This window comes from Callithrix jacchus, chromosome 12 (genome assembly GCF_049354715.1).
Source record: "Callithrix jacchus isolate 240 chromosome 12, calJac240_pri, whole genome shotgun sequence".
NCBI lineage: Eukaryota > Metazoa > Chordata > Mammalia > Primates > Cebidae > Callithrix > Callithrix jacchus.
The window spans coordinates 81,526,812-81,547,980 of NC_133513.1; the positions used below are offsets into that span (position 1 = coordinate 81,526,812).

At 41.7% G+C, this 21,169-nt stretch overlaps 1 protein-coding gene and 1 pseudogene across 3 annotated transcripts in view; one reads left to right on the forward strand and one right to left on the reverse strand.

Moving 5' to 3' along the window:
* Positions 1-8,020: 8,020 nt before the first annotated feature.
* On the forward strand, positions 8,021-19,940 carry LOC144578502 (uncharacterized; annotated as a pseudogene). The gene is made up of 2 exons (XR_013524404.1): positions 8,021-8,295; positions 8,955-19,940. The product of XR_013524404.1 is annotated as an uncharacterized LOC144578502 (transcript).
* Positions 10,426-21,169, reverse strand: part of ACTA2 (actin alpha 2, smooth muscle) — a 52,905-nt gene continuing 42,161 nt past the window's right edge. For both annotated transcript variants that reach the window (XM_078344020.1, XM_002756377.7), the window contains exons 4-9: positions 19,248-19,358; positions 17,259-17,343; positions 16,706-16,867; positions 14,989-15,180; positions 13,243-13,424; positions 10,426-10,718 (exon numbers count right to left, since the gene is read on the reverse strand). In XM_078344020.1, coding sequence (XP_078200146.1) covers positions 10,575-10,718; positions 13,243-13,424; positions 14,989-15,180; positions 16,706-16,867; positions 17,259-17,343; positions 19,248-19,358 — 876 coding nt within the window. In that variant the 3' untranslated portion in view covers positions 10,426-10,574. The remainder of the gene's footprint in view (positions 10,719-13,242; positions 13,425-14,988; positions 15,181-16,705; positions 16,868-17,258; positions 17,344-19,247; positions 19,359-21,169) is intronic.

Sequence of the window (21,169 nt, forward strand, 5' to 3'; positions counted from 1 at the left end):
TGGGTTTGGGCAAGTCTCCTACCTCAGCCTCCTGAGTAGCTGGGATTACAGGCACGCACCACCACGCCCAGCTAATTTTTTCTATATTTAGAAGAGACAGGGTTTCACCATGTTGACCAGGATGGTCTCCATCTCTTGGCCTTGTGATCCACCTGCCTCGGTCTCCCAAAGTGCTGGGATTACAGACTTGAGCCACCGTGCCCAGCTATCTAATGGTTTTATAAGGGGCTTTTCCCCTTTTGCTCAGCACTTCTTCCTGCCATTATGTGAAGAAGGACATGTGTTTGCTTCCCTTTCTGCCATGATTGTAAGTTTCCTGAAGCCTCCCCCAGCAATTCAGGACTGTGAGTCAATTAAGCCTCATTCCTTTAGAAATTACGCAGTCTTGGGCTGGGTGTGGTGGCTTACGCCTGTAATCCCAGCACTTTGGGAGGCCGAGGCAGGTGGATCACGAGGTCAAGAGATCGAGGCCATCCTGGCCAATATAGTGAAACCCTATCTCTACTATAATATATATATATTATATTATAGTATATATATATAAATTAGCTGGGCATGGTGGTGCACACTTGTAGTCCCAGCTACTCGGGAGGCTGAGACAGGAGAATTGCTTGATCCCAGGAGGCAGAAGTTGCAGTGAGCCAAGATCATGCCACTGCACTCCAGTCTGGCACCTGGCAACAGAGCAAGACCCTGTCTCAAAAAAAAAAAAAAGTTACCCAGTCTCAGAAAGTGCTTTATAGCAGCATGAAAATGGACTAATACAACATCCCTCTCTGCCAGTCTAGTCCTCGATTCTGGTATCATGTCACCTGAATTCTGTTCCTGTTCTTATTTATACAGAACCACCTACTAAGGGCAGGTCAGTGGCTTGTTTGTTTTATGGCATCTTCTAGCTGTGGAGAGCTTAGGTTTTAGACTTCAGCAGCAGAGCTTGGCTTCCCTTGTACATGGAGACTTTAGTCTATGGCCACCACCAGCTAAGGGCAGATTAACTCTGCAAGCCTGGCTCTACAGATGACTCACTCTTGAGTGGTGCTGTCCTCAGTGTCTTCGCATGTAAACACACCATGGTATTCTGATATTATTGATCAAAGGAAAAGATTATATACTTTGTTTAAGTAAAAATAATTGTTGGAGCAATGGATAGTTGAGAAATGAGTGAGATCCTCTGTATATAATTAAAAATATAGTAATACACCAAGAAGATGTAAAATGAGAGCTGTCTAGTGAAAAAACTATGGACATTGAATGGTACCTAGAGATAGGAAGGATCAGTTGAGAGCCAAGAACATTTAGCATGTTAGATATCCAGAAAGAAGGAAAAGAGAAGCTGTTAATGCAAAACCAATTATATTCCTTCTGGACAGCGAATTAGAAGAGAACTCATTTTTCACTAAAAAGGTATATTGTATTTCCCAAATAAGGGCAACATTCTTGGCACTTTCATTTCCTTGCAAAGAGAGGCAAAACCTTGGGCCTGAGGTAAAGTTTGAAAGGTTATTTTTGAAGGGCATGCAGTTCTTCGTTTGGCCAAGTACAAACAAAATTAACCAGACTTCCCAGAAGGATCTCACAGAGTGGAACTGTTGGAGGTAGCAAACCAGGAACCTGACTTTGACTGTCAGAATGAGGCCTTGGGCTGTGTCTGAAAGAAGAACCAACAGAAATGTGACCACATCACTGAGGAATGGACTGGCCACGAGGCAGAGACCATGTTAGCCAACCTGGAGACACCAGTGCATACGCATGTGCATGAGCACCAGTGTTCATGGGATAAGCTATCTGTGGAAGATCTCTTTCACAACAGGCAGACAGCACTTTCCCTTTTTTTTTTTGAGATAAGGTCACACTGTTGCCCAGGCTGGAGTATAGTGCCATGATCATGGCTAACTGCAGCCTTGGTCTCCCAGGCTCAAGCGATCCTCTCACCTCAGCCTCCCAAGTAGCTGAGACTACAGGCACTCACCACCACACATGACTAATTTTTTTTTCTATTTTGTAGAAATGGGATCTTGCTATGTTGCTAGGGCAGGAGATCCTTCTTTTGGATGTTGGTCAGTTCCAGAGCTCCATTTGCCACATCCCAAGGCAAAAATGATTCTTGATTTCTTTCCAGATTTGTGTTTCTATAGAGAAAATGAACCAATTAAGAACTTCTTTTGATTTTCAATGCTAGTCAGTTTGCACACAGTGCCAGACACCTCTTATCTATTTGTTATAGGCTGAATTGTGTCCCTCAGATTCATGTGTTGAGGTCCTTAACCCCCCAGTACCTCAGAACATGACTGAATTTAGAGATAGGGTCTTTACATAGATAATTAAGTTAAATGAGGCTAGTAGAGTGGGCACTAATCCGGTATGACCTGTGTCCTTATAGTTAGAGATTAGGACAGATATACACAGAGGAAGACCATGGGAAAACACAGAGAGGAGACTGCCATCTACAAGCCAAGGAGAGAAATCTCAGAAGAAACCAACACTGCCAACACCTAGATCTCAGACTTCCAGCCTCTGGAACTGTGAGAAAATAAATTTCTGTTGTTTAAGCCATCCGGTCTGTGGTATGGCAGCCCTCACAAACTAATGCAGTACCCAGTAAATATTCACTGAAGTTGTTTGTTATTTTTGGACTGAATTGGAAATGGCTTTGTTGTCATGCAGGGCAGAGATCATTCTTTCCATAAACCTTGTCAGTTGTAGAAGAGCAAAGTAGAATGTTTGTGGATTCTTTTCAGATACTCATTGTTCCGGATGTCTTTTTAGTAGGATTTTGCTTGTGGAACTTTGACATTTTATTTGAGGCCACATTGGTTCAATTCCGTTTTCTCCCAATTCATTTCACATTGCAACCGCATCGGCTGTGCCAGAGACTGTGTTATTACAAGGGTCTGACCTTGGATTGAGGTTTCTGTCGCAAAAGCAGCTGAAGAGGGTCCTGAATGTGGAAAGTGGATGTTTTCTCTTCAGACATGTCTTGCAGAATTATCTGGCTAGCGAAATGGCTTCTGTGAACAGAATGCTTGAGAAATGTCATGCAGTTAGCAATGATTAAGGAAGAAAGGTAAGTCTTCAACTCCTTGTTCTTAAAAGAATTTGGCTTGTTATTTATTGGGAAGACAACTAAGATGCAAAGAACTTTTCTGCTTCTTTAAGAAATTTGTTTTCTACTTTTTTGATTCTTCATAAGGCCAGAATGTATTTTCCTTGGGAACAGCTGACAAAAACATGATTTAGTGGCTTTTAGAGAGTTAGCATACTGATGTCCAAGAGGACATTGTTGTTGTTTTTTAAACTATTAAAAGGCAGGTTTTCATTTGGACTGCTGTAACAAAAATACCGTAAACTGGGTGGCTTAAACAACACTGTATTTCTGTCTCCCAGTTCTGGTGGCTGGAAATGTGATATCCGGGTGCCAGCATAGTCCGGTTATTGATGAAGACTCCCTTCCTGATTTGCAGATGGCTGCCTTCTTGCCCTACCCTCAAATGAGGGAGAGAGAAGTCATCTCTCTCATGTATCTGCTTATAAGGACATAAACCCTATCATGAGGGCCTTACCTTACCCTCAGGCCCTAATTATCTCCCAGTGACCCCACCTCCAAATACTGTCACAACGAGGATGAGGTTTCAACATATTAATGGTGCCAACATTCAGTCCATAACTAGGTGAGTGCCAACAAGCTACTTTCTTGTTTGTCTTCAGTGCCATATGGAGGCTCTGTTGTGCATCTTCTGAGATCTCATAGTTATTATATTAAAAAGTGCCATTCCAATGAGAATATGAATAGCTTTTATTATATTACTTCTGATTGGTGGGAAGGTGCCTTCAAATAGATTTAAGAAATTACTTATTAAGAGGATATTTTTCAAAAGGAATTGCCAGTTGATTAAATTATACTAGGTATTAAATTTCACCTCATTGAGGAAAAAACTTCTTTGACAAAAAACATTTCTTAATTAAAGCCATATCTTTTCATATGAGTAATGTTGTTATATAATTATAATGTTTTAAATTTTGCACTGTTTTTATAATTAAAGGACTTAGCATAATCCATATTCCTGTATATGTTTGAACAACCAGAGAGAGAGAAATGGAAAAGGGAAAGAAAGTCCAGGGAAAGGAATATTATTTTGAAAGGAAGCCTGTGATACTTTTAAGGTCTGTCACCACTGCTTGCTGGATTTCAGGATGAGGGTAGGAGATGCAGAAGACGAGAGGAAAAACAGAAAGACCCTGGAGAAGGGAAGGTAGATTAAGAGCATTGCACACTGGCTTTATTTAATTTGTTTGTTTGAAGTAAATGCCTTGACATTATCTGGACCACGAGACATTCTTAGACCAAATGGAGATAATTAGATTTCTTTTTCTCTATCAAGGAGGATTACTTGTGCATCTCTATCAGGTAAACAAGAGTTGGCAGTGAAAAATTAGAGTTGTTTACATGAATTAGTCATTGTCTCACTGGGTCCCAGATGTGCAATGGACTACATGGTGAATTCATATTCTTGAGCCTGAAGAGGATGTTTAAAAATTCTTCTCTGCATTTTCTCCAAGAAAAAAAGGCTTTTACAGATTGATTAAAAGAAAAAGGGTTCTATTATGTTTTCTCCTAATATAAAGGCTGACAAGGAAAGGAAAGCAAACAACTAGAAGACATTTGCTGTGCTCTTGACTTTTGGAAAGGCCGTGGGGAAATTATATCACTTTTTTGGAATTTAATGTCCTTACCTACAGAAATAAGGCATGTGAATCAACTGATTCAGCAGGCTCTATTCAGCAATCAAATTTTGTAATTATCAGCGTTCTTTCCAAGGCAATCTGTTTTTTATTTTTAAAAAATAACTCATTGAAGCGCAATTCACATAACTTAAAATTAACCATTTTAATGTGAACAATTTAGTGGCATTTAGCACATTCATTGTTGTGCAACCATCACCCCTATCTAGTTCCAAAACATTTCCGCCACTCCAGAATAAAACCCCTTGCCCACTATGTTAGTCTGTCTTCACACTGCTGGTAAAGACGTAACTGAGACTGGGTGATTTATAAAGACAAAGAAGTTTAAGGGACTCACAGTTTCACCTGCCTGGGGAGGCCTCACAAACATGATGGAAGATGAAAGGCGTGTCTTACATGGTAGCAGAGAAGAGAGAATGTGAGCCAAGCAAAAGGGCTTTTCCCTTATAAAACCATCATGTCTCATGAGACGTACTCGCTATAATAGTATCGGGGAAACTACCCCCATGATTCAGTTATCTCCCACTGGCTACTTCCCACAACATGTGGAAATTATGGGTGCTCCTCCCAGCTCCTAGCAACTGCCAATCTTCATTCTATATGGATCCATCTATTTTGAATATTCCATACAAATACAACTGTTGTGTCTGGCTTCTTTCGCTCAGCATACCAATTTTGAAGGTTTATCCATGTTGTAGCATGTATCAGTTCTTTATTCTTCTTTATGGAATAACATTCCATTTATGTATATACCACGTTTTGCTTATTCATCCATTGATGGACATTTGAGTTGTTTTCCTTTTGGTTATTGTGAGCAGTAGTGCTGTAAATGTGCATGTATGTGTATTTGAGCACTTGTTTCCATTTTTTTGGATCTATACCTAGACATGGAATTGCAGGGTTATCTGGAAACTCTAGGCTTAGGTTTTTGAGAGACCTCCAAACTGTTTTGCACAACAGCTGTACCATTTTATATTCCCTGCAGCAACATACAAAGTATTTGATTTCTCCACATCCTATTATGGCTCTCCTAGTAGATATAATGTTGCATCTCATTCTCCTTTTGACAGAGAAATATGTGATCTGCTTAATTCCTCTAAAGTCAAATTTTAATAGTAAAATAAGTTGATGATGAAGATATCTGAGGCCTCCAGAATTCACTCACTCCCATCAATCTCTTAGTGTTGTGGGACACCAGTCCTGGGTCTTTATCAAGGTCACTAGCACCATGTTTAGAGAGATAATTTAATCTTACCTAGGGTGGTCCGGTCAGTTGTTTCTTCTGGGTAGGATTAGAAATACAAAGAGAGAGCAACCAACAAAAGGCACTAGTCATAGCACTTTCGAACATTGCTCTTGCTTTCCATCAAGGTCAGTGGTTTAAGCCTTCATAGGGAAGAATACTACGTTGAGGCATCTCTCTGAAGTTACAGAGTTTTTAAAATTTTAAGAGCAAGGGCTCATTCTAAATTTGAAAAATAGAATTTACATGTTTAATATCTTTTTTGCCTAAGTGGGTGATGCCATTTTTTTAAAAAGGAAGTCCTGAAGTTACTTAATTTTTGTTCATTTTGTAGGGAATTTCAGGTTGTAGCATATGCAGAGAGGACTAAAAGGAGGAAAAATAATTGATTCAATGAAAAGACGGAGGACTAAGGCTCAAAACTAAACGTGGAGGGGAAGAAACAGAAGGCAAGATCTAAGGAGAGTGTGAAAAGAACAGCTTTTGATGTGGTGTGTCTGCAGTACCACATACATTTCTCCAAGGATAAGGAAATTTGCTTAAGGACCCCTGCGTTTTAGGCCTTTGGAAAACTGTCATTAACTTCACCATATGGAAGCCTGTTCCATCATGGGTTTTCCTTGAAGACAGTGTTGTTTCAAACCCAGACAAGTAGTAATCATTTCTATTCCCTTTAGCTCAGAAGAGGCTAGAAATTGCTCTATGGAGAACATTCTGGGAGAGCTGTAGCCTCCATGAATAAATTAGAGTGAGAAGTGGTGATGTTTGCACATTCATTTCCCAAATAGAAGATGAATAATTTAACCTGAAAGGTGAAATGCTCAGGAAAAGCAGATGGTCCAGAGATGCCAAACTTCTCATTCGACGTTGCCGCCATTGCTTGAAATTGCTGTCTGATTTCAAGAGGAACATTTCATTGAAAAAAATGTTATGAATCTTAGTTTGGGAAATTGTGGTGAAGTCATGGTCACACTTCCGTGTGTGGTCCAGTTCTCTGGGGTTCTCTTTTTCCCAGGTACACAGCACTCTTACATCTCTGGGCCTCTGCTTGGAACACATCCCATGAATGTCCTACATCCCCATCCCAAACCTCAACCCCCTCTGGCCCCCAGCCCTTATTTTGGTCTACTCAATTCTTACTCTTTAAGCCTCTGCTTAAGCACTATCTTTTCAGGGAGGCAGCCTCTCCTGAGCCCCTTGGCTATAAAAGCCAGTACCCCATGTAATTCTTCTTTTGAACCCCTTACAATGTGACCAAGTGCTTATTTAATGCCCAGCTTCCTCACTCAACTGCAGGTTCCATCTAGGCAGAACTTTGTTTAGTTCTGTTTCCTTGACACTGCTCTCTGTCCTAGCTCATAGTGCTCTTCAGACATTACTTAAGTTGATTCCGCTCTCCCAGGAAAAAACATTACTTAAGTACCTGATTTTCATACTCTGATAAGGAAGAACCGTATCTCAGCCTGCCCCATTCTCTCTCATTTTTTTTTTTTTTTTCTGGCTATCTCTTTCTGAATAAGCTGAGCTGCGGCAATGGTTTCTGGTTGGACTGGGAGTGTGTGTTGGTCCAGACAGCCTCCTCCCTAGCTACAATCAAACGTTCGTCTCCAGGCTGTTCTGTGTTAGAAATTCTTCTAAAGAGAATTCCCTGGCTTCACAAATGATACCACATTGACAACAGAGGATTATTTTTAGGTAAATAATGCCTCTTCCCGTGCATCTGCTCACAGCAAAAGCTGCATGATGTGAATTAATGTCATTAGAAACCCATGTTGTCTTCCAGAGTTGCAAAAGCCTGTCATGGGAAAATTTTGTTGTCATAGAAGGGTGTTCCCTTCCTTTGAAAGTCCGGTTGCTATTTTTAGAGGAGAGAAAAGGAAACAGAAGGCTGCCAAACCTATATGTTGCTGGTTTTATCTCCTCTGGAGATTGGTGTGACGCTCATGAAGGGGACTCAGCCACCCGTGCAAAGCCCAGACCCTTAAGTCACTGGGCATCACTGGAATCAGGGGATGAATTAATGACCGATGACTGGGAGGAGGGTGCTTAGGCACTGCAGCTGAGTGGCTCACAAGGACCAAAGGTTTCACTAATGCACATTCAGTGGATGGTTCAGATTTGCCTGATTTTTGCCTCAGGGCATGGCTGTTTCAGCTGGAGAGGCTGTTCCAAGCACCTTTCTTTACTAGAGAGTTCCTGCCCTCTAGTGGTAAATATGAAGTACAGCAATGCAACAGACCAATTCTACTCCCAGGAAACCCTGTAGGGATGACAGCAATGGTTGGTGATTTCTGCCTCAATTATGAAAGTGACACTAATCCTTAACTTTAAATCTAGTGGCTATGAAGTGTCCCTGCCTGGTAAGCATGAATTTGTTAGCTGTAAGATTTCACTCGATCATATTCCAGTGGTTCTCAAATGTTGATATGCATGAGAATCACCAGGGAAATCTGATTAAAGTTCAAGTTTCTAGCCTCAGCTCCAGAGATTCTAGCTCAGAGGACATTAGATGTGACCCAGGACTCTGCCCATTTAAAATGAGTCCCCGATGAGGTTGGTCTCTGTAGCCTATTCTTTGAGAAATGCTGGCCTAATGGCTAAAAGTATGAGTTGGAAACCAAGCACAAAAAGGAGCAAACCAATACTTCTGCCAGCAGCATGACATCGGGTCGCTGCTGGCCTCAGTTACTCCTTTGTAAAAAGGCAGTGATGGCCAAGTGCTGTGCCTCACACATGTAACCACAGCACTTTAGGAGGTCAAAGCAGAAGGATCATTTGAGCCCAGGAGTTCAAGATTAGCCTGGGCAACATGGCAAAACCACATCCCTATTTTTTTTTAAGGCAGACCAAATTCGTATGGCTGTTGTAGGAGAAAATGAGATTCTAATATAAAGAGCTCGATACAGGGTCTGGTTATGGTTGGCACCAGTACATGCCAGCTCTTACTATTTGTAGTATTAATCCTGATTATCTGCAAGTTACAGAGCCAGAGAAGACTAGGGAAGTTTGGGTTTTTTGGACCAAACAGACATTCAATCCTGGGCCTAGAGGTCTCTGCAGTGAGGTGCTGCCACAGACAGAGCCACCTTCACTCCTCAGGACAACCAGTGGCTACTGACACACACTGCTGACATGTGTGCACTGGAGGGCAAGCAGTTCCCAGCTCAGAGCCACTGAGGATGATCAACAACCTGGGTGGGGAGCGCTCTGAGGCTAAGACCCTGAAAGGCAGGGATGGTATTTTATATATATATATACACATATATATATAATATATTTTATATATTTTATATGTAATATATAAATATTTACATATTTATATGTAAAAATATATATATTTTATATGTGCCTCTCAGGCCAGATGGGAAAAGAACAGCTGAAATTGGTTGCTCTCCTATCTAATTGCTTTTCTGGAGCAATCTCTGTCTCCTCATCTATAAAGTGGGCTGATAATAATTCTTCTCCAGATAGTGCTGAAGAACAGCTGAGAGATGATATGTGTAAAACCCTTCACCTGATGATTGATGCTAATAGTCCTTGGGAAGTATTATTATTTCTCTCATTCCTTCTGGTATGAATATACCTGTAGTATCCTTTACAAAGACAGATAGATCAGGAGAAGGGAAACTTGGTCCAAATGTGTAGTGAGATTTTAAGGCAGTGTTTCTCAATGTTTAAAAAAATCCATGTTATTCTCAATAAACATAAAAGACCTTCTGTTTCTATATGTATATATGTATGTATATATATATGTTTAATGCATAGTATATATTAAAAGTCATATCTTATACATTAAAAGTCATACACATATATATGTTTATACATGTGGGAAATGTATGTATATGTGTGACTTCTAATATACAAGATATGACTTTTAAGATATATAGGCATAGTGACTCATCTGGGAGGCCAAGATGGGAGAATCACTTGAGCCCAGAAGTTCAAGGCTGCAGTGAGCTATGATCATACCATTGCACTCCAGCCTGGGAATCAGAGTGAGACCTTATGTCTCATATATATATGTATCTCTAATATATACATATTTATGTGTGTGTGTGTGTGTATATATATATACATATATATTTATATATGCTTGTGTGTAATTGTTATTTTATTTTTACCGATCAGGTTACCAGCAATGGGATTATCAACAGAAAGCAATATAATCACTTTGCAACTTCTGAGGTGCTGTGGATTATCCCATACACTTTAATCCATATTTTTTAAATATCATATGTATTCTCAAATTCTTCCTCTTTACAGAACCCAAGTGCAGCTCCCTACCTTAGGTAACGATGTGATTCTACCCTTTGCCTGAGAAACATATTCATCCTAATTGTCATGTGCTCAGCTGCACCACTAGAGGAAGCCATCCTGTAATGAGTGAGGTCAAGCTAACAAGTGCTCTCAGTCTGGTATTGATCGGAGGCCAACACTGGAAGTTACCAGTGGCATATTTCAGGTTTATTAAAAAACACATAGGTAACAAGTCAGAGCATTGGCTAGGAATGATTTGGAAAAGAACTGAAGGCATGATTCCACAGAACATTCACAGTTGTGTGCTAGAGACAGAGAGGAACAGGGAAGTGTTTTAGAAGCATTTGCGGTGGACAATGGAAGGCCCGGCTTCATCATATTCCTGTTTGCTGATCCACATCTGCTGGAAGGTGGACAGAGAGGCCAGGATGGAGCCACCGATCCAGACAGAATATTTGCGCTCCGGAGGGGCAATGATCTGTCAGTCGAGATGAAAAAGAAGGGTCATTAGTGTCATCATTAATGCAGTTGCTAGTGCAGTAGGACAGATCCTGGGCGTTCTACCATGGCAGTAGTTTCTTGTTCAGCAAGGACACGGGCTTGTCTGTTAGATGGCAATTGTGTCCTAATTGTGTCATGTTCTGACCGCCAGAGGGAGCTAGGGATTTAGAAATTCTTCAGTAAGCGCTTTGGTTTTTCTCATCTGTAACTCCTCGACCACATTATTGAGCAAACTGAGAGTTGGCCCCAAATCCAGCCATGGCCCCCACTTAAGAGCCCTGGCAATGCCTCTGATTTCCATGACCTCTGCCTCAGAGTTCAACACCACACACTTTCTGTACAAATAAACGTTAGCCTATTCAAAAAAGAAGTTTTTGTTTTGTTTTGTGTTTTTTTTTTTTTTTTTGAGACAGTCTTGCTCTGTCGCCAGGCTGGAGTGCAGTGATGCAATCTTAGCTCACTGCAACCTCCGCTTCCTGAGTTCAAGTCATTCTCCTGCCTCCACCTTGTGAGTATCTGGGACTACAGAAGTTTTAATTGTGCTAGGACTTAACTATACAAATATTTTTCCACATGGTGAAAAATGAACTACCACTCTGAAATTTCACCCAGATGCTCTGTTTAGCACTGGGGGATTCAGGGTCCCCTGTTGGGGACATTCCCTTGCAATAGGTGCCTCTTAAACTGCACTGGTTGGCCTTTCCGAGTACACAGGCCTAATGTGCAAAGCATGCTCATGTTTCTTAAATGAATGAATGGTTTAGGCACAGAGAACAGTGAAAACTGTGGTGAACCAGTTTAATCTTTATCTTCTGAGCTCTGCTTGAGCATTTACTTCTTAAGACAAAGTACTGATATTTACTGAGCACTTAACTATATGCCAAACACTATGCTAAGCATTTTACATGTATTATCTCATTTAATTCTCATAAACATCTTGAAGAATAAGTATTAAATTACTACCATATTACGTATGAAGAAACAGAGGCTGAGATCATTTAAGTAACTGGCCCAGGTAACACTGGTTACATCAGTGTCAGATCTAATATTCAAACCTGGGTTCTCCCAGGTGTTTTTCATTTTGTTTTGTTTTGGTTTAAAAATAACCTTTTTATTCTGGGATAATTCTAGATTTTCAAAAAAGTTGCAAAGAATTTAATATAGTTTGGATGTCTCCTCCAAATCTCATATAGAGATGTAATCCTCAGTGTTGGAGGTGGGGCCTAGTGGGAGGTGTTTGGATCCCGGGGGTGGATCTCTCATGAATGGCTTAGCGCCCTCTCCTTGGTGATAAGCAAGTGCTCCTTCTGAGTTCACAGGAGATCTAGTCATTTCAAGCTGTGTGGCACCTTCTCCCAGGCCTGCTGTCTCTGTTTTTCCTGCATTTGCCATGTGAGGTGCCTGCTCTTGCTTCGCCTTCCACCGTGATTCTAAGTTTTCTGAGACTGAGGCCACCCCAGAAGCTGATGCTAGAGCTATGCTTCCTGTATAGCCTTCAGAACTGTGAGCCAATTAAATCTCTTTTCTTTGTAAATTACTCAAGTCTTAGGTATTTCCTTATAGCAATGCAAGAACAGCCTATTACAAATTATGTGGGAGTTCCCATAGGTCCCTCATCCAGTTTCATTTTTGCCTAATGTTACAGTCTTCTTGTCTCGGTTTTTCCTTGTTCTCTGTGCAATCTTACTACCTCAGGGCCCAAAGGTTCACATTCATTTCTATTTAAGAAGCCACGTTTGGAGAACTAGGAACTGCCCAACTCTCGAAATAGCCTCTCTCTGAAATCAACCCTCAACCAGGTTAACTCTGTAGTGAGCCCACCTGCTGGCTTCATTCGCCTCCCTCTGGTGTGAGAGTTACAGGCAGGTAAGGGCTTATCAGAACAGCATCTGAGAAACACAAACTCTGTTGGAAAACAGTCTCTCTTCTCTCACCCTGAAGTCTTTTAGGGCAGCACTACCCAGAGCCTATCATGGAGAGAGAAAGTGCATGTTTTAGTCAGCACACTCTCTAATGTTAGCTGCATACCCCTTCTAAAAAATAGAAGGGAATGCAAAGAGGAGATAATTTGTTTAAATATCCACACGTGTGAACTACAGTAGACTTGCCCCTATGTCTGCTTCCTTTGATAAGGTCACAGGGCCCCAAATGTGGCCTTTTGGCTTCAGAGAGTAATAATAGCCTTTGTGAAGTCACCAGCCACAGGTAATTTTGCCTACAAAGAATTATCTCCATTTTTTTTTTTTTTTTTTTTTTTGCAGCTGCTGAAAGTAGCTGATAGACAAGGATAAATATAGATTAAATTTTGTATAAAGTCACTCAATTTATCTTATAGACTGGATTGACTTACAGCCTGTAAAATATGGGATTTGTGTCTAAGACCTACCCCTAAAACCCACAATTGCATCTCACCAAAATACAGTTTCTGAAGAGTTCTTGTCTGTGGTTATAGGGCTGACCCTGCTGGCGGCATTGCCACTGGGTCTGTCACTGAACAGTACCTTGATCTTCATGGTGCTGGGCGCTAGGGCTGTGATCTCCTTCTGCATTCGGTCGGCAATGCCAGGGTACATAGTGGTGCCTCCCGATAGGACATTGTTAGCGTAGAGGTCCTTCCTGATATCAATATCACACTTCATGATGCTGTTGTAGGTGGTTTCATGAATGCCTGCAGACTCCATCCCTGGAAAGAGACACAGGCCATGGTCCTTAGGTGGAGGGTAGAACCCAGGCTAGGCATGGAAGACCAGACTTGAGCATCTGGATAGTCTTGCAGTGGACTGAGGCTGGGAAGACATAGTAATCTAGGAACCACCTGTCTGAGAGACCAAAGGGCCTTGTTATGCTCTGTGTCTTCCTGACTCTCTTCTAATGAGGGAGCCCTGCTATAGTGTCCTAAGGTGCGGGATACAGCAGGGTATCCCGTATCAATGAGGTTTTTTTTTTTTTTTTTGAGACAGAGTCTTGCTCTGTTGCTTAGGTAGAGTGCAGTGGTGCAATCTCAGCTCACTGCAGCCTCTGCCCCCGGGTTCCAGCAGTTCTGCTTCAGCCTCCTGGGTAGCTTGGTTTACAGGCACATGCTACCACGCCTGGCTAATTATTGTATCTTTAGAAGAGACAGGGTTTCTTCATGTTGGCCAGGCTGGTTTGAACTCCCAACCTCAGCTGATCCACCTGCCTTGGCCTCCCAAAATGCTGGGCTCACAGGTGTGAGCCACCATGCCTGGCCTCACTGACTTTTTAATAGACTCACTACTTACTCTGTGTGGTTTAAATAAGGAGTGAAGCCTTCTGACTCCCTGCAAAGCTTCCACGCTGAGACAGTGTTGCACCCACTCTTCAGAGCTCTCCCAGGTCTCTGTTTGACAGCTACCTTACATCTGCCCCAACCCCCAAAGCTAATGGGACTGGATTATCAGGAAAATGTTTTATCCTATTTAGGCAAAGGCTCAGTTTTTCCAATCTTGTTAACATATTTTTTTTTGGTGGGGGGGTCTGGACTTTTGTTAATTTCTGATGCAGGTGTTTTGAAAAAACCTCTAGGTGGCCCTTCATCTTTTGCAGTGCTGTGACATAATGATACCGTTAACAATAGCACTACCTGATTATTAATTATTAGTGATATCTGATCATTACTGAATGCCTGCTTTTGCCAGGCAGTGGGCTAAGTGCTCTGTATCTATCTCGTGTAATTCTCACAGCCATCCTACGACATATGTAATATTACAGTTTCCATTTTATACATAAGGAGACCAGTTGGGGTGGCTAAGTGACTGTCCCAAGATCAAGACAACTATAGACTGAAACCCAGGCTCACTCCTCTCAGAGTCTGCCTCTATAAACAACTCTGTGAACCTGTCTCTCCAAGACAATGTGGATGTAGGAGCAGACTCACTTTGGGTGCTCTTCTGTTTTTCTCTCCTGCTTGCATTCCCAAATTGTCATCATCAGCACATCCTCCCTACTCTTTGCACTGTCTCCAAAGCACAAGCATTATTTAATGCTTTCATTATACACCAAGAATGTGTTGGGCTTAACTGTGACATAGATAGTGTTTTCTTAGAAATAAAACTTTCCTGGCCTCAGTATGTCTTGTCACCTTGAAAATGTGGCACTTTCCCTTTCTCTGGTTTAGAAATGCTTTTGGTCTTGGGGGAACTGTCACTTGTCTCCATGTGCTGGAGGCTGGCCCGATACAGGAGAAGATAGTGATTCCCCTTCCCAGGAAAAGAACATTTGTTGCCTACCGATGAAGGATGGCTGGAACAGGGTCTCTGGGCAGCGGAAGCGTTCATTTCCGATGGTGATCACTTGCCCATCAGGCAGCTCATAACTCTTCTCAAGGGAGGAGGAGGATGCGGCAGTGGCCATCTCATTTTCAAAGTCCAGAGCTACGTAACACAGTTTCTCCTTGATGTCCCGAACAATCTCACGCTCAGCTGTCAATCAGATACAGATATTGTGGCAAACATTAGGGTCTGCACAGATGGAAAGATCCATCTGCTGTACGTCAGTCTCACCCTCAAGACTTGGGCCTTCAAAACATGTGTCAGTTCAGTTTTCTGCAATCCAAAATCCATGATGATAGTGATGTAGTAGGGCCACCAGGGAACCACCTCTGTTCCTAGCACAGTGTCTCACACATAGTAGGCCCTCAGTATGCATTGTCTGGGGAATGCATAACAAGAATAAAATGAACTAGCTAGAGAAAGGCACACAGTAGGGAATCCTCTTGTACTATAACTTTTTTTTTGTTTGTTTACAGGATAACTACCCTCTTTATATATGTTATTTTAAAACAGAGAGTTTATTTTCAGTTAACCAGGAAGTCTTATGCTGAATCAGCTCCTCAGGGGTCTCACAATTTTCAGAAAGCCCGAGATCGTGTTGCCTAGGGTAGTAGATAGGAGCTCCAACGTCTGGCACATTTCTCACCCTCCAGTAAAAGGTGGTGCTGGCTCAGGACTAGTCTAGTCCAAAAGGTTTTAGTGGTGCATACTGAAAGAGATAAGGAGGAAGTAGGTAGGCAGAGACCTTTCAGACTTCTGCTCTCTGAAGTTCCAGGCTCTTAGTTATATCTGAGGCTCTGGGAACCTTTTAGAGGTATCTTGGGATTCTTTGTAGGGAGCACAGGAGAAATGCAATTATTCAACTTCATATTGCAAGTGGAGACTTTAACATTGGCAGGGCTCAAGCTTGGAGATTAAAATAAGCCTCAAATTTGGAGCATAAAATAAACCTCAGGCATGTTCAGAAACCTAAACATTTGGACAATACCAAATTGCTGAGGGGAGGGCAGGTAGCTGAAGCCACCAACACTGAGAACATACTGTGTTTCTGGCAATGCCTGACACTTTCCTCTAGTGAGGGAGGACTGGGTGTACCGTCTTAGAATCTGAATAAACATGTGTCACTGTGTTAGCTATTAATATGTGTCACTGTTAATAGCTAACAATTATTGAATGCCTACTCTGTGCCAAGTATTCCACGTGCATTCTCTCATTTAATATTCATAACAATTATGTGATATAGGATCTATTATTATCCCATTTTACAAATAAAGAGACTATGGTCGGTTAACTTGTCCAAGCTCACAGAGCTACTGAGTAGCAGAGTTGGGACTCAGGTCCTGTCATGATGTCTCCTGCCAATCACCATACCGTGCAATCTTCAGTCTCTGCACAATCTTCTATTTGTTAATGGAAGGGATTAAAAAAAGGTCAAGTATACAACACTGACTAATGCGTAACACTAGGTGTCTGTAACTGTTCTCCTCAAGGAAATAGTGTAATCATTTTGCAATTTCACATAGCAAAGAAAGATGTGCTTTGCTGTGTGCATTAGAGCCAGGCCTTGCCATTTGCAAATCTTCATCCTGTCATCTCCTTGCTTAGTGAGGATGGTCCTGGAAGTTCCTGAGCAACACACTGCTCCCCTCTCCCCTGTGTCTCCCACAGGCCTCACCGGTAGTAACGAAGGAATATCCACGCTCAGTCAGGATCTTCATGAGGTAGTCAGTGAGATCTCGGCCAGCCAGATCCAGACGCATGATGGCATGGGGCAAGGCATAGCCCTCATAGATGGGGACATTGTGGGTGACACCATCTCCGGAGTCCAGCACGATGCCTGGGAGGCAATTGGGTATGATAGGAGTCACTACAGCAGCTGGCATGTGATTGCTTGCTGGTCAAGTAGAGGGAAACCTTTAGGGAGGGGGAATTTCTGAGCCTCTTAATTTGAAAAGAGAAAAGAGGCCATGTGATTGGAGAGGCAAGGTGGGACAGGGCTTGGGGAAGAAGAATAAAAGGGAAGAACAGGCAGAGGAAAACAGTAGAAAAAGTCCAGCTAGAAAAAGAGGGTAGGGGCTTATTTTGAACACAAGAAGATCTTTTAGGGCTGGGTTCAGCCCCGTCAATTTTAACTCAGCCCCAGTCATCACCCCCATGTGTTTATGACCATGCAATCCCATCTCTGGAGGTGCACTCCAACAAGCTTCCCATCCCTCCCAGTTACCTACCAGTTGTGCGTCCAGAGGCGTAGAGGGACAGCACCGCCTGGATAGCCACGTACATGGCTGGGACATTGAAAGTCTCAAACATAATCTGCAAAGTAATCCAAAGAGCTGAGTAAGTGAAGGTGCCCATCTGACAAGGAATGGTCAGGAGAGCACACCTGGTTGATGGATGCAGAGGGGCCTGACCCGTTCTGGGCAGAGGAGGCCAAAGTAAGAAGGATCAGAACATCCTGGTCACATAAAGAGGAGAAATGAAGGTGTGAATGGGGAGCCATCACATTAGTGGCCTGGCAGGGTGGGGAGCAGAAGAAGCAGTGTGCATGCAAGGCTTGGCCAAGGGAAAAGAACTTCTAGCTTCTGGCTCTGATCCTGGCTTTGACTAATAGTCACCAAAGTAACAGTTGACTAATAGTGGCTTCATTCCAGGTCTCTTAACTGTACACAGAGGAGGAGTTTGGACTAAATGGGCTCTCCAGCTTTTCCAGTATAGACAGCTTAGGGTTTGTTAACTATATCAAGGCCAGAAGAAAAAGAGAAGATGAAATCCAGGTTTTGATTTCTCTGCTATAAACAAAGAGATCTTTTAAATCTGAAGCTCAGACTGACTGGGATTAGCCCCATTTCTGTGATTTGCCTGAGGTTCCATTTAATCTGTTCCACTTTTTTATATAGTGTGGGTCAGTGAAGACTCTAGAATCTGAGGCCATTATGACTGCAGTGGGAGAGGCCTTGAATCCTGGAAGACAGGAACTGCCCACTGGTAACAGAGGACCACACAGAATGTCAATGCCCCAGTTCATGCAGTCCAGGGATAAGATTTAGAACCCTCCAGGTCACTGGTGAGAAGTTTGTGCATCAGGAGATGTCCGGGGGTCTTCATTTCTCCATCTGTAAGACCTTTCCTGCTCTATTAACCAGAATGTCTGACATCATTTGCTAGTGAGCCATAATTTCCAACCTTTTTTTGTTTTTTGCCTTCGCACCATTCTCAGGAGGAATAACTCATCAGAAGCAACATCTCTTGCTACATGCAGTGATTCCCAGGCACACAGATGTTCCCCTCTGGAGAACACATGCTGGTGTGTTGGTACAAGCACCAGGAGCTACTCTGAGGGAAAGGCCTTGCAGTTATTTACATTTATGGTTCTCCAGTGCTGGAAGATCATGGATCAATCCCAGGCTCTGCCAGTTCTAGCTGTGTGACCCTGGAAGAATCACTTAATGTATCTGAGCCTTGATTTCTTCATTTATATAATCAGTATAATCATAGTGCCTGCTTCACATTGCTAGAACTTAAAGAGACAATGAATGTAAAATGCTGAGCCTATTACTTGACCATAGCAAGTGTAGAATTGACATTAGATGTTGTTATTTAATAGCTCATCCAAACTAGAAAACTCCTCTGTCTGGTGGACTGGATGGGATTCTTTTCTAAGGTCTTGACCTTCAGACAAGTAACAATGACAATAATAATTATTATTTTTTGGGTGTTTATTAGGCACCATGTGACACATCCATCATTTCACCTCATAAATTTTCACGTCAATCCTTTGAAAAATGATACTATTAATATTACTCCCAACTTATAAACAAGGAAACTGAGGCTCTGGGAAATTAACTGGGTTCTTTAAGGTCACACAACTAATAAGACATATCCTAGATATGCCTGACTCCAAGAACCCAAATTCCTATTGCAGGTAAAGCTACATTTTAAAGTGACTTCTCCTTAGACATTTTAATTTAAACATAGCCCCTTTTCAGTGAAATCTTTTAAATTTCCTATTGCTTTTGGAGGCAAAGCGCTGGTCCCTGCAGGAAGGCTGCAAGTACCATCAAGCTGTTCCTGTTCTTTGGAATCTCTGAGTTCACTGAAGGTCGTTAGTCTGTTGCTGGACTGCTGGCTCTGGCCTTCTCTCTGCTGCTCTGCATAGCCTCTTTCTAACAGAAAGTTCCCCAGATCCCAAAGTGTTGAGTGCTGGGGTATATACTTACCTGGGTCATTTTCTCCCGGTTGGCCTTGGGGTTCAGGGGTGCCTCTGTGAGCAGAGTTGGGTGCTCTTCAGGAGCAACACGAAGTTCATTGTAGAAAGAGTGGTGCCAGATCTAGTGAGTTGGGGGGAAAGAGGAGAGTCACAATGATGTGCTATCGTGAGGCCCTGCATTTCCCAAAAACGGACCAGAAGCTACCTGAAACCAAGACCAAAGGAAATGCTACAAGTATTCATCATGTGTCCATGGTTTTATAGATGCAGAGACTGAAGCTCAAAGTGTGTGAGTACCTTCTTGAAGGATTCACATCTAGTAAGTGAGCAGAATCCCTAACCCAGATCTGTAAGGCAGGATAGTACAGTGGTTAAGGGCACAAATCTTGGCCCAACTTGGCTATTTTGTGGATGTATGAGCTTTGGCAAGTTTTTAACCCTTCTCAGCTCCCGTCTCATGATTGGTAATAGGAAGATGAAAATACTTAGTGTATACCTCACTGGGTCTTTGTGCAAATAAATAAGGTAACCCTCAAGTTATTGTTTAGCCCAGTGCCTGGCCAAGAATCAATGTTATTATCATTCAACTCTACTTTCTTTGTTCTCTCTTTCCATTTTAGTTAATGTTCATGAGAAATGATTTAACTTAGTAAATAAAAAGACAAATGAATGCAAACATAAATAAATGAAGCTTACTTGAAAACCTAATTACCACTTTTAATGCTTCTAGAGAAGTTGCCCTTTGCAATGTACATGGAGAAGAGAACTGAGCTCCTTGCCTCTTGCCTCCATGAGAGTCAGGATGAAAAAGGCTTCCTCTATCAGCACCCATTGGATCTTCCACTCCCAGGCAGACATTTGGCCTTTGGTGTTTCCAAAAGGCCCATTCCTGTGTATCGTGTATCTATGTGAAGGTACTTTGGACATAACTACATTTGCTTTATGGTTGGGCACTCTCTTTAATTCCTGGATGCCAAAAAGAGCAAACCATTGCAAAAAGGACTAAATTAATTAATCTTTAAAAGCATGAAAATTCTCCACCAAAGCCAGGACTATGAGATTCATCCAAAACTAAAACAGAACAAAACAAGAACTGCTGGTAAAAGCGTATAAATTAGCAAAAACAAGATTAGCTTTAAAGACTATCTTATTCCAGTTTCTCTTGTTTTGGATTTGCGGTTTCTAGAAAGGAAACGAACCTTCTAAAAGTTTTGTTTCTTTGGTGGAGTGAACGCAGCAGAATGCTTAAGAAATCTTGCCAGAGACAACAAGCACCCCTTCTCCTTCTCTCTCTCTTTCTCTTGACCCCCACCAGAAGGTACTTTGAATTTACAGTTTAGAAATAAGGAATTTTTTTTGTTCCAATAGTCTCTCCCTAGGAGGATACATTCTAAGATGCTGTCAGCTCCATGGAGAAATTCTAAAAGAGTATTTTCCTACTGATTTTAATATTGTTTTCTCTGTGCCAACTGGGAAATCTTACCAAATCTAGAATCCTCAATTAAGCAAATCTACTATATGTAATTTTTATAGAAAGATAGAGGTTGAAGCATTACTACTGATGAATTCTAGTAACGTTATGTATTTTTCTTTTGTGTATGTGTATGTGTGTGTAGTAGTGAGCTGATAGATAAATAAAAGGCCAGATGTTGTGATTCTGATATATCTTACTGCATTTAACATTTTTTATGTCACTTTCTCATTATTTTTTCTGTTTTTCTCTGATCACTGGTATCCGTAATGTTTATGACCAAACATCAAAATCTTAGAATTTAGCTCTTCTTTTCATTAGCTCTTTTATAAATGCCTGGGAGATAAGGCCTCATTTAATGCAACACAGAGAAATAATTTTTAAAATATTTATTGTATAGCTTTTTACAGTGGCTATTGTGTTTCATTGTATGGAGAGGCATTCAGAAATGTACCAAATCT